Source organism: Amphiura filiformis, chromosome 13 (genome assembly GCF_039555335.1).
Source record: "Amphiura filiformis chromosome 13, Afil_fr2py, whole genome shotgun sequence".
In the NCBI taxonomy this organism is placed as follows: Eukaryota; Metazoa; Echinodermata; class Ophiuroidea; order Amphilepidida; family Amphiuridae; genus Amphiura; species Amphiura filiformis.
In genome coordinates this window covers 36,314,984-36,327,983 of record NC_092640.1, presented here as the reverse complement: position 1 = coordinate 36,327,983, position 13,000 = coordinate 36,314,984, and the positions used below count along the sequence as shown (strand labels likewise).

General features: G+C 35.3%; 1 protein-coding gene across 1 annotated transcript; it reads right to left on the bottom strand.

Annotated features, from left to right (window-relative positions):
• Nucleotides 1-11,693: 11,693 nt before the first annotated feature.
• Nucleotides 11,694-12,101, bottom strand: LOC140167618 (uncharacterized). Its single transcript, XM_072190916.1, has one exon. The coding sequence runs from the start codon at nucleotides 12,099-12,101 to the stop codon at nucleotides 11,694-11,696; it is 408 nt and encodes a 135-aa protein (XP_072047017.1).
• Between the last annotated feature and the right edge of the window lie 899 nt (nucleotides 12,102-13,000).

Genomic DNA, 13,000 nt, shown 5'->3' with positions numbered 1-13,000 from the left:
TAAGTAAATTTCAATTTTTTTACGCGGTACCTATGCATTGAACCAATGTACGGTCGCATATTGGAAAATGTTGCCAATCAATATTCATGAGAGTGTACATTCAAAGTACAGCTTTTGAAAATGGGTGACTTGTGTTTGGCAGGTGTGAAATACATCGGACTGTGTGTTTTAATTACGTAACGCATAAAGGTTTTGGCATCATTGAATGGTTGCCTATAGACTGCCCCCACAGTCTCGGTTCCATCTCTGGGTAAATACTTAGAGCTAAAACCACCTTCCCTGTCACTCCACAGATAATACCAACACACCACTAAGCCCTAACTGCCAGCAACAAAGTTTTAGTGCTCCTTTTTTTATAATAGCTCTCCTAATCCGAGACTGTTAGATTTTGAACAGAAAAGTACATCAAGCTATGTAACATGACTGTGGCGTCAATTATGATAGCCCCACCCCATTGTCAATTCAAATATGGTAGGCACATAACATGCATGACCCAGTTCTATTGTCATTTTGCGCGCGTTGGTTATGATCAATAGACTATCAATGACAACTACTTCAAATATCGCCTTGCATGCTGAGATCTACATTGATTGGTCAGGCTAAGTAGCCGCTTACACAAACGGCAAGACAGTGAGACCACGGACGTGATATACAGAAAACTCGTCTGACCCAGGATCGGTAAAAGTGAATCCCCACAAAATGCTGGGAAGTGGAAGGGAAATTGCCTGCAGATTGTGAGGGTCCAGGTATCAGTTTTATTTAATGTTATATAATCTACATTACCAGTCGTTCTCCATGGGTCCGAGGGAAGGTCTAGGCTGCCTAGTGCTGTTTTGTGTTTAGTTTTTATAATAATAACTATCATTGTATTTATTCATTCCTTTCTTTCCTTTCTCTGCACTTATTCTTTCTTATACCTACACTTTAGGGCCTATCACTCCCTCACTCTCCTTCTTCCTCTCCTCTTTTCACCCCTCGACCCCTCCTTCCTTCACTTCCTCACTTCCCCTGGCTTTTAAAATGGATATTCGTGATATTAAGAAACCTGTTTGATTTACTAGTACGTCCATGGTTTATGATGCAAATTTGCGCAAAAATTGTCACTTTGGGGGCTAAAATGGCCAAATATGAGGTTAATTTAGTCAAAATTCCACATACACATGATACATGTGTCAACATTGGGGGGGGGTGATTGTATGGACCATCCCCCCTGGCAAAATATTGGGGGGTATCCCCGGGATCTACGCATAGCCTATGCATTTGATGCACCCTTTTTACACTATATAGGCCTACTATTCCCAGGCTACTATTGCTTTCAACAGTGGCGTAGCGTCATAGGGGCATGTGCCCCCAATCGATCTGAAATTTAAAAAAATCCCATATGAAAATTGCCGAAAAACGGCTTGTGCCACCCCCCCCCACTCCCACCCCACTTCAGACCCGGATTTGGTGCACCATTTTGGCACCATTGTTGTGCACAATTTTAGTTGTTTTCACTATTGTTCAGTATTATTATATAAATTACGGGGACCTGTTTAATCATACACGAGGGGTGTCTGCCACCACCCCCCCCCCCCCACCCCCACCAAGAAGTTGGAAAATTGTGCAAAATGAAGGCCCAATTGAACCCATTTGTCGACCAATTTTCACTATTACTGTAATCATTGCGAAAGTGTACGGGTGCCCAAAACATAAGCAAAAACGGCCACTTGTTAATCCATACGCAGGGGGTGTCTTCCACATCCGAAGTAGGCCATTTAAAAAGAATTGAAATCTAATTGAAGCCATTTGGTACATTCATATTTAGGTTTTTACATTGTTGTTTTTTAAAAAAATGCGGGTGTCCAAAACAGAAGCGAAAACAGCCACCTTTTCAGTAGCGGGCACACTCGAAGGTTTGCCGCCGGTGTCAGAGAGAGAGAGAGAGAAAGAGTCAGAGAGACAAACACACACAGTGAAGAGATTAAGAGATAAAATGAATCTAATGCTTTTTGAATTCATTGAGTCGAGAGTTGTTTAAAAGATGACATTATACGTAAGAAAAAACCTCTTTTCATATTTTGTAGGTCGTATTATTAAGTGAAAATCTGCAATTTTTAGAAGAGTTATATTTTTGTGTTTAATTGTCTAGAAAGAAGTCCAGTGTAAATGCTTTTAGAGCTTTGTTTACATCTTTTGTGAAAAGCACTCTTTTTTATATCCACCAAACCACCATCAATCATCATCGACAAGTGCCTTCAAGATGGGTTATTCCAGTTGATAACTCATTCCAGTTGAAATCCATACACCCCCTTTAGAAGACATGACTTCAACTCCCACCATAGTTTTTAATGCTCCCAAACAGGGAATGTGGATTTAAAATAGAGTCACCCATTCAGGGTTTTTAGGTAACCCCATTTGATATTCACACTCCCTGTGTGGAATATTAAGGTCATATCTTCATCTTCTATAGGGGGTGTATGGATTTGAACAGGAATAGCCCATTTTGACTAAAAGTAACAACTAACAATAGCTAATGCAATTTTAAACATTATTAGAAAAAATATAGCTATTTTTCTCTTAACAGCTTTCGACTGGATTTGTCCCTTAAGAGCTTTCGACTGGATTTAATACTATTAGTTGGTGTATGGATTTGAACAGAAATAGCCCATTTTGACTAAAAGTAATAACTAATAACAATAGCTAATGCAATTTTAAAAATTAGAAAAATATAGCTATCTGTCCCTTAAGTGCTGTCGACTGGATTTAACTCCATTAATAAGTAGTTTTACACATTACACTTTTATACTTGTTTGAAATGCAATGCAATAATATATACTTTGTCTGTATTTTGTCCATACAAATAGAAGGAAGCAATTACATTCGACTTTGAGTTGATTACCCAACACTCTAATATAAAGTGTTCTTTGTGTTGAACTAGAAGAAAGGGGAAATTTCTCCCGGGATTTCTCCTCTACATCAAATATTGCCAATTCGTCATAATTGAAAAGAGCTTTGGATTCTATCAATTCTAAAAGGTAATCATTAGATAGGAAATCATTTTGTATTCTTTATTTGAATTTCATCTTTTGTTTTTCCTACACTTTCACGCCTCGTTAATATCAGTTGGCACACATGATATTGCAAAGCTCCTAAATCTTCTTTCTTTCTTCCAAATGTGTTTGTTTGTTCTTTGTTTGTTTGTTTAACCGGTCGGTCCGGGCGGAGACACACTTGGGTGGTATAAGGTAGGGCATGTATGCTTACAAGACCTAAATTGGACCATTTGACATCCTTTTCATTTGAAATTCAGCTTTTTAGCGGATTTCAATATTTTTTGTTGGTGCTCAATTTACCATTTTTATTTTATTTTTAGCCCAATTGGAGCTATTTTACCCCAATTTTACACTGTTTTCTAGCTTTAAAAAAACCCAAACATTTTCAGTTTTTTTTCTCTAAAGGTCAGTTTCAAGTCTTGAAAGTAATGTATCTCTGAAACTATACATCTGACAGCAAAAAAATACATGAAGACATGAGCGAAAGAAGACCGTAAGTCCACTTGGCCCTTCAACATGTATACACTAAAGTTACGTATAGTTTCTTAGGGTTTTATAATGTTTAATACGTGTTCCAGGGTGAAAACATCATGAAAGGTTGTGAAAGATTTGTTTTGGCCCCTGAACATGTATAAAACATTACCAAACTATACGAAACTATACGCCGCAACTTTAGTGTATACATGTTGAGGGGCCAAGTGGACATACGGTCTTCTTGCGCTCAGGTCTTCACATTTGAATGCTTATATTCTTAGAAATCATGCTGTATCGTTGGTATAAAACACATAGGGTGATATCACAATATACCGGATGTTAAAGTTTGGTGGTCCAATTATATAACATGTTGTTTTCTATATGCCTCACATCAAGGCCCGTCGCCCATCCATTCTTATTTTAAGTTTTGAGTTTGCCCCCAACGATTTGAATTCTAATTTGGAAGTAAAACTATATGAGCCACACGGACTTTTCTAGATACAACTTTACTGTTAGCAACCACCAAACCATGTTTTTGATCATAGCGCCTAAATGAATTGCATTTAATAAGAGAAATATAAAGCTTTCAAAGCTTTTCAACTGATACCAAAATCTGCATTTTGTTGGGAAAAAGTAGGGCGGATGAGGCAGTCAATCGTTGATCAAACAATGTTGTAAGCGACATCATTTTTTTTATAGATTTTAAATTACATGTCAATCTGTACAAAATTGCAGTTTTGTGCATTTATGCCCTGTTGCACTGCAGTAAATCCGATTTATTACGTCACATCTACATCGAATACATTAAATTACTCGATGTTGAGTAAAACAGGAGCTGGGTAACATTACGAGTGAAATGGAAATCGATATTGATTTAAATTGTATTCTTTTTTTAAATTAATATTGAGTTCAATCGAACCGTTTTGTTCTTCTGTTCCCCTTTTTTCAACATCGAGTATTTGCAGATTGATGTAATACATAGTTACAGGATTTAAAACATGTGTCTCTGTTTAGTGTCCATGGAAATACTCATAAATAATGCTGAAAATTAATAGAAATGCTCGCAGAAAACGTGATAATTGGATAGTGTATTCATTTTTTCGTTGCCATTATCACACAATAGACACAATAATGAAAACATACCGCAGAAAATGTATTATGACATTTGTCATATGTCAAGTTTACTACGTTACTTTGATTTGAAGTTCGATCATTGAATAGTATACACGAAGCTCATTGTCCGATGCGGAAATGAAAAATGAAAAAGAAAAAGTTCAAGGTTTTTAACGTTTTTTATGATATAGAATTGTTACTGTACAGATTCATAGCGCTATAAACACAATAACACAAGTAGGCCGAAATATCTAATCGTGATATATAATAGAATAAGAAAAAGTGTAGCTTCATCTACCTTTGATGAACAGTTCTTGTCAAAAGGTCATGTCAAATCTTGTTCCATCATATCCACATGGGTAAAAAATAAGCCCTTAACTAGCGGCCATTTTTGTTTTATGCACATTAGCATTTTTCCCCTTCCCCTATTTGTCATTTTTGGATATATGTTGTTTAGGAAAGTGTTTTGAGCCACTAGCAAGCAAAAACATTGGTGTTCCAATTTTGTCTAGGTGCATCCATTTTCAAAATGACTTGTCAAATGCAGGTTACAATAATTACGTATAATATCAGGTTATTAGAGTAAACATAGAAAACACGTCAAATAAAGAAAGTCCACAGTGCTGTAACCAGTCCTATACCAAAACTTAATCTTGTTATGACAATATGATTGATAAGGTCGTGTGCAGAATCTTGTTAGTTCCAATTTGATACCAAATTTTATACCACACTCTAAATTGACAAAGCTTGATACCAGTATATTAAATTTGGTGGATTTTTACAAGTTGCAAATCAAAACAATGCACGCGGTCGAAATTGTTAAGCGTGGTCAAGCTTGCTTTCCAGCGATGGGCCCCTGCCGACTATCCCACGTACCGATACAATAGGCAATTTCGACAGCGTGCATCGTTTTAGGTTAGGGTTAAGGGTTGGGGTAGGGCAGTCTTGTAATAAGACTAGCAGAGTTGCACCTTATTCGGCTTTCGCTCCTGCTTTGGTATAGCCTACTTAACCAACACTAAGGGATTATGCGCAAAACTATGAACTGATCAAATTTAATATCAGGAATTCAAAGTCTTCTTTGCATACCAAAATGGCATTTCATATCGGCACTGGGAAATGATTAAAGTGATCAAGTGTTTCTCTTCACCACGAACAACATAAACTGTTAGTTTTATATGTATTTAGTATAGGCTAATACTATTCTTAAAGTAATACTATCTTTTTTCGCCAAAAGAAAAACAAATGAAAATACTGTAGCTTAGTATTTCTAGTCATTAACTCCTTAAAGGAACGCTCCGGCAATCACAACATTTTAGAAAAACAATTATCACGCACGAATCAAATGGTTTGATTTAGAAAAAAAATCATATTGACTATAAAAACGAATAAAAACAGACGGCTCTCAACACGCGATATTCAAAATTCCCGCGCCGAAATTGTCTAGGGCAATGACGTCGTGGTTATTTGTGCACAATTGTAGTTAACTTCATTGTGTTACTGGGACAACATTGCCAGATACAATTTCGGTGCCCGGGACATTTGAATATCGGGTGGTGAGAGACGGCTGTTATTTGTTTTTAAGATCAATATGAGATTGTTTTGAATAAAACCACGTGATTCGTGCTTGATACTTATTTTATAAGAAATGTAATCATTGGTAATTGCCGGAGACTTCCTTTAATATTCATAACAGAGAGATATAAATGATTCCGGAAGTTTGCTGTAATTTCCAACTCAAAATTGTATCATTCCTTGAAATTCTAAAAGATTAAAGACAACGTTTTCTAAATAAAAAGAATATCTATCATAAAGAATATCATTATATAGTAAAAGAAAACGTGTTGAAAACTTTGAAAATATTGTCAATTTTGAAAAGACAATATAATTTAGAAAGTATAGTATAAAAAGTGTTGAAAAAAGTGTCGTTTTGAAAAAGAAGATTGCAAATTGTGAAAATAATGGTAAAATATAATGTGTGAAAGTAGTAAGAGAAAAAATTTTGAAAAGTTCAAAAGTGTTCATTTTGAAAAGACCAATATGATTTGGAAAGTAGGATAATACAAATTCCCTTTAAAAGGGAAAGCCAGACTCAATGTAGAAGAGGTCTTGTAATTAGTTTTGGTCAATGTGAAAGGCATTTTTAGGATCACGGCTTACTACATCCATGTTACATGACAGTCCACCAAACCATCAACGGTGAGAAGATGTACACTGAAACTGCAGAAAACATTAACTCCTAATTCATTATTGTTCATTATTATTAATTCATTATTGTTCTCTAAATTGTACTGTTCTGGTTTTATTTGTCTTTTCAGCTTTTTACCCACGATATTTCAATTTCCAATTTTTAATACCATAACTTACGAACTCAATATCTTCGCTTAGGAATGTCCGATTTTATTGGGGAAAACGGCGTTGTGGAGCAAAATAGCTCTTTATGTGAAAGCCTCCAAATTTATAAGCTGTCCAAAAGATGTCTGTTTTTGACATGATACGCCACATTTCTTAAAGACCCATTCAGTGATCCCAGCGCAAGAGTAAAAGAATTAAAATTGTTTATAAATTGCTTAAAAGAGAAGGATAGGCCTAAGTCATTCAAATTGTCATTTGCTATTTTTGAAATGCCAAAGTTGGCAAAAAATGAAGAAAACAGCAGTACTGACGAAGTTCAAGCCCCGCCATTCAAATACTTGTAGCTAATTTTAGATACTGTCAGTATCTAAAAAAATACAGATTCGTGTAAAATGTCTTATTTTGTCTTAAATAGGCCTACACGGCTTTCGGCTGAACCATTCGCAGACTTAGCACATCTATGTAATAACAAAGGTACGGTACCAAAATTTTGATGATTTTTACGATCGTCCGGATGAGCAAATCACTGAATGGGCCTTTAATATTAATAATAGATAAGCTGCCTTTAAAAATATTATTGACAATGTTGAGAGTAGGAATTACCTTGAAAAATGTCTCAAAAATACAAGATGCCAGTTATATTCCGGTCTGAAACGATCAGACAATATTTTAAACATTGATAACATCATAAACCCAAATCGTGAAAAAATCACCCCGGGTAGATTTTTGGCTATTTCTCCATTTACGATCCTGCCCAAAAGTGTCTGCTTTCGATATACCACGTCACAAATACTACACTGCACTGACTGCAGATTTTAGTTGAAAGGGCATTTCGTGATCCACAGCATCATCCCCCGACTTTTCTCAAAAAAAGTTGAGATTTTTATATCACTGGAACCTCTGGCTACATAATGTTTATGTACAAAATATTTCTTGCAGATTAATTCGTTTAGCAAAGTAATCGTGAAATTTGAATTTCGTTCTGGTATACCAGAACAAAATTGCAACACATTGTCTACACAGGCTCTACACATAACCATGCATAACTCGTAAAGGCAAAATCGGAATCAACTGAAATTTTTTAGAATAAGCTTTTTTTGTGGATATCTACTGAAAAATGTCATAAAAAGTGGATGCTAGGATCACGAAATACTCCTTTAATTCGCCATATAACATAATATAAACTCACCTTACATGTACATTTTTTATTTTAAAATAATTTGATATTAATTCGCAATGTATAGTTTACTATATGATAGATGGTGGCAAGAACATTTATAAAGGGCTGATTACTCACTGCAATCTTCACTCTTGTGTGTTTTGACTGTAAGTTTATGAATCAAATAAAAAAGATAGAAAGTAGCTTCACTTACGTTATGTGTCATTTTATTTATAACATAGAAGTTATTAAATTGAATTAATAAAGTAAGACAATTTATTTATCTATAAGTGCATGTCAAGAAATTGGTGAAAAAGAATGTGGTGAAAACTTGAAAAGGTGTCGTTTTTGACAGGGCAGATTGCAATTTGTGAAAGTAGTGGGAGAATGTAATGTGTGAAAATAGTAAGAAAGTGTTGAAAACTTTAAAAAGTGTCGATTTTAAAAGGCCATATCATTTGAAAAGTAGTATTAAAAAATTGAAAAGTTGAAGAAGTGTCGTTTTTAAAGTGCGAATGTAAAAGACTATTTTGAAAGAGCCAATGTTATTTGAAAATTAAGTATATAAGAATAAAAATGTTGACCACTTTAAAAAGTGTCGATTTAAAAAAAAAGCCAATATACATGTAATTTGAAAATATAATAAAAAAAGTGTTGCAAAGTTGAAAAAGTGTCGTTTTTGAATTCACCAATGCAATTTGTGAAGAAATAATTATAAAAATGTTGAAAAGATGAGCAAGTGTTGATTTTGAAAAAGCGAACTCTATTGTGTGAAGGTATACCATTATATGATGTGATTTTATTGAGCTATGTGGTTTGTAATGGCTGATATGTGCTGTTCTGAGGTTGATTCTTTTCTGTTTTCTCTCGTGAGCTTTCTTTTTGCTATTGTTTTAGAGTCCTAAAAACGCTTTTAGCCGTGTCCCGAACTGTCTACATTCGCAAAAAGGGGGGCAACCGCGACGAAGGTATAGTTTCTCTCGATCCGTATACGATCCACTGTTCAAAACAAAAACATCATCACTTCCGAGAAATGTCAACAGTGGCGTAGCCAGAGGGGACAGGGGGGCCGGTGCCCCCCCTCCCCCCGCTCTTCATGGCCGTCGGTTCATGTAAGGCCGTCGGTAGACGGAAGGCGTTGGTGAAAAAAAATGGGTTAACAATAGACTATTTTTTAACCAGGGTGAGAGAAAAAAGGGGAGAATTATAAAAAAATGATGAAAAATTGTGAATGAAATTGAATTTTACAAAAAAATGTTGTGTTTTTATGTTGGTACCGCCTATCATCCTTTTTTTTTTTTTTGCTCATCACTTTTTCAAACCATGCACAAAATATTTGGGTCAACAAATCACAACTTCCGTCGGCAAAAAATAATTCCGTCGGTACATTTACAAGTTGTGCCCCCTCGGTTCCAAAATCCTGGCTACGCCACTGAATGTCTTTTCTGTTTTCTCTCGTGAACTTTTTTTTCAAACCATGCACAAAGCAGTGGAACACGTAACTTGTGATCAAGCCATCGGCCCCGATGGCGAAACCTAAAGTAGTGAGTACTCATTTAATGGATTTGTCAAGCAAATATGTTTGAAACAGTATAAGAAACTTTTGAAAAGTTGAAAAACTGTCGTTTTTGAAAAAAGTGAATTGTAATGTAATGTGTGAATTAGTATAATAGTGTTGAAAACATGAAAATATATCGATTTTGAAAAAGCGAATTGTAACTTGTGGAAGTAATAGAGAATGTAATGCGTTAAGTCATAAGAGAAAAAGTGTTGACAATTTTAAAAATCTATGATTTTTGCTATTGTTATAAAAAAAAATGCCCGTGCAATTATGCTTTGCTCTGATTGGTTCTCGCTATCTAGGAGTTGACACATTAAAATGTATGTTATGTTTGTAAAAACAAAGTCCGTAGGTGAAGAACTCGTAGAAATTGACGTGCTTAAAGATAGTCATGTGATATCAAAGAGACGGCATTTCTTTACAATGCGCTTAACATTTTTACTTTGTTTCATTCCATAAGGTTCCAATTTATTTCAATCTCGACGAAACCATCGTAGAAACCTTGAAAACCTTTTCTTGTACAAGTTCTGAATACTTCTTTGCGTTGCTCCATAAAATATAGGATCAAACAACGGATTCAACTGCGCAATAATCAACATCACGTGAAGTACTTCAAAATTGTTCAGACCTGGGCTTGCAACAATAGTGATATTATACAAACAAAACGGCAGCGAGCTAAAGCACATTGCCGCAACCAAAGCTCCGAGCGTAATTGCAGGTTTTAGGTATTTCTTTCTTTCACCCGATCCGCCGTCGTTATGTTCCTGATCCCCCGACGATAACGCAGCTGAGACTGATGCAGATCCAGTACTACTGTTGCCGTGCCCAATTGCGTTGGTGTGTCTAATTCTCCCGCGAAGAAAAGCTAGGAAAGTAATACTTAATACAGCTATAAGAACCACCGGGAGGGTAAAGTAGCCAATACTTACGACGAGGATGTACACATGCATTCGTTTTGCCGGATACAAGCAGTATGAACTAAAGTCAAGATTTGCAGCAATATGATTTACCCTCTTTGCGTAATTCCATAAACTTAATTCGATTACCGAGATGACAAGTCCTGTTCCAAAACAAATGATGATGAGTAGTTTAATACGATTTGTGGATTGCAATTTGGTATATTTTGAGTATCCTAACGAAACAAGAAAACTCGATCCAAACTTATGGCAACGAGAAGAAGTTTACTTACAAAAACAGGTACTCCGGAAAACCGATACCATACATCCAATTTCCCCATATGGATATCCAGAAAATGTTACACCATAATAAATGAATAGGTATATGCTATTGATCAAATCGCTGATAGACAGTGCAAGAATGAGCAAGTTACTTGGTTTGGTTCTTAAGCTTATTTCCTGGTAGAAAGCAACGATTATCAACACATTTCCAATTATAGCAAGAATTGATGTCACTAAAGTGGAGACTCCATAAATGAACAGGTAATCAGCCATTGCTAGAAACTATGATATCCAATGGCTGATGTGTAACTGCTTATGGTCCGCCGTATACTGAGTCAGTTTAGCGTCGCAAGGAATCGGTAAAGTACTTTATAACAAAGTCTGTGACAAACATAGCAATAATAATTATTGGTTATTCAGGGAAATTGAAATGCTGTGAATTCTCATTCGCGATTTTTCAAATCCGGTGTTAAATTAGTTGAACACTGCACCATTCATTGAGTTGCACTTAATTCAAGTTTAATCAATTTATGGAATACTTTGACACACGTCAATCAGATTGTGATCTTCGATTCTTTCTACTGCAATGTATAGTTAAGGAATAAGGCAACAAAACTACATAACCAAACGCGAGACATTAAGTCACAAGAACCTTTCTGGTAGCAAGTAGCCGTAGCAAGTAAAGATATGATTATTATTTCCAAGCATATTTTATATGAACCGTGACAGACATAATAAAATATAAAATAGTGCACGTGGCGCCTAAGATTGGTTAACAACGTCATAGTAACCAATCACCATTGATTCATCATCCATCATCATAAACGCTTCTCGTCAGCAGCCTGACATAGCGCCATCAATAAAGTTACTCCAGGCAGGTCTCTCTTTCTCGGAAGTTCAGTCGCTTTCTTTATGGTTAAGTCTTCTTTGATTTCTGTCAGCTCTTTTTGAATTGCTGATATCCACGTAGTTTTTGGTTTCCCTCTTGGTCGTTTTACGTGTCTTTCGTATTCTTGAAGAGCTTGCTTTGCTGGTGTATCGTCAGGTAGTCTCAGGAGGTGTCCTATCCAAAGGAGCCGCCTTTTCTTGATGTTATTACTCCATTTAGTTTCCTTGGTTTTCTCGTAGAGGTCTTGATTTGAGATTTTCTTGTGCCATATTTTGATGTCTAATAGCCTTCTCAGCAGAGATCTTTGGAAAGTGTCAATTTCTTCCTCTGACACCATTGATTACATTGATTATTTTCCATTTCTTACTCAGCAATTTTTTAATCCTAGCATTTTTTTTTGATCCTAGCATGCTCATTTTATGACATTTTTAAGTAAATTAATATCCACGAGAAAAGATAATTCCCAAACTTTCAATCGATTCCGCTTTTAGGTCTGTTAATGCATGATTATCTGTATTACACCGCTCCCTAGGGCAATGTGTTGTAATTTTATTCTGGTTAACCAGCAATGCAAATTCGACGATATTTTTACTTAACTAATTAATCTGCAAGAACTTGTGTGTACTAAACATTGCGTATAGCCAGAGGTTTCCAGTGGTATAATAATTTTTTTGTATTTTTATTTTATTTTATTTTATTTATTTCCATCAAAAATTACAACAAAATACAATAATTATAAAAAGTACAACACGATGGAGGGGGTACAACGATAAGCGGAGCCTGTAAATGCTGCACCCCCTGTATAATTAAATTACACAAATTAAAACAGAATTTACAAAAACAAAACGAGGATCTGTAGCCAAAAAAATTAAACACAAATATAATGAATCAATCAATTTAAATATAATATTGTACTATAATCATGAGTATTTAACATTAACATATAGCAAATTACAAACACTGATATAAAGCATAAAAGCAATGATAAACAACTTTGAGATGACATATTAAGTGGAGGCAATGATTTAATAGAATGATTAACAGAAATATCACACTATAATAATGAAGCAAAACATGCTTGGATCTACTTGTCATTCAGTAAGGCATGTACTCCTCTCTTAAAGAGAGAAATGTTGGTAGCCTGTCTAATCTCATAAGGTATTTGATTCCAAATTTTTGGACCATTTGAGACAACAGTACTTGTTTTGTGCAGTTGGTAATTATGCTTATTTCTAG

Coding starts and splice junctions, on each gene's coding strand:
- LOC140167618 (XM_072190916.1), bottom strand. CDS start 12,101: ATGGTGTCAGAGGAAGAAATTGACACTTTCCAAAGATCTCTGCTGAGA.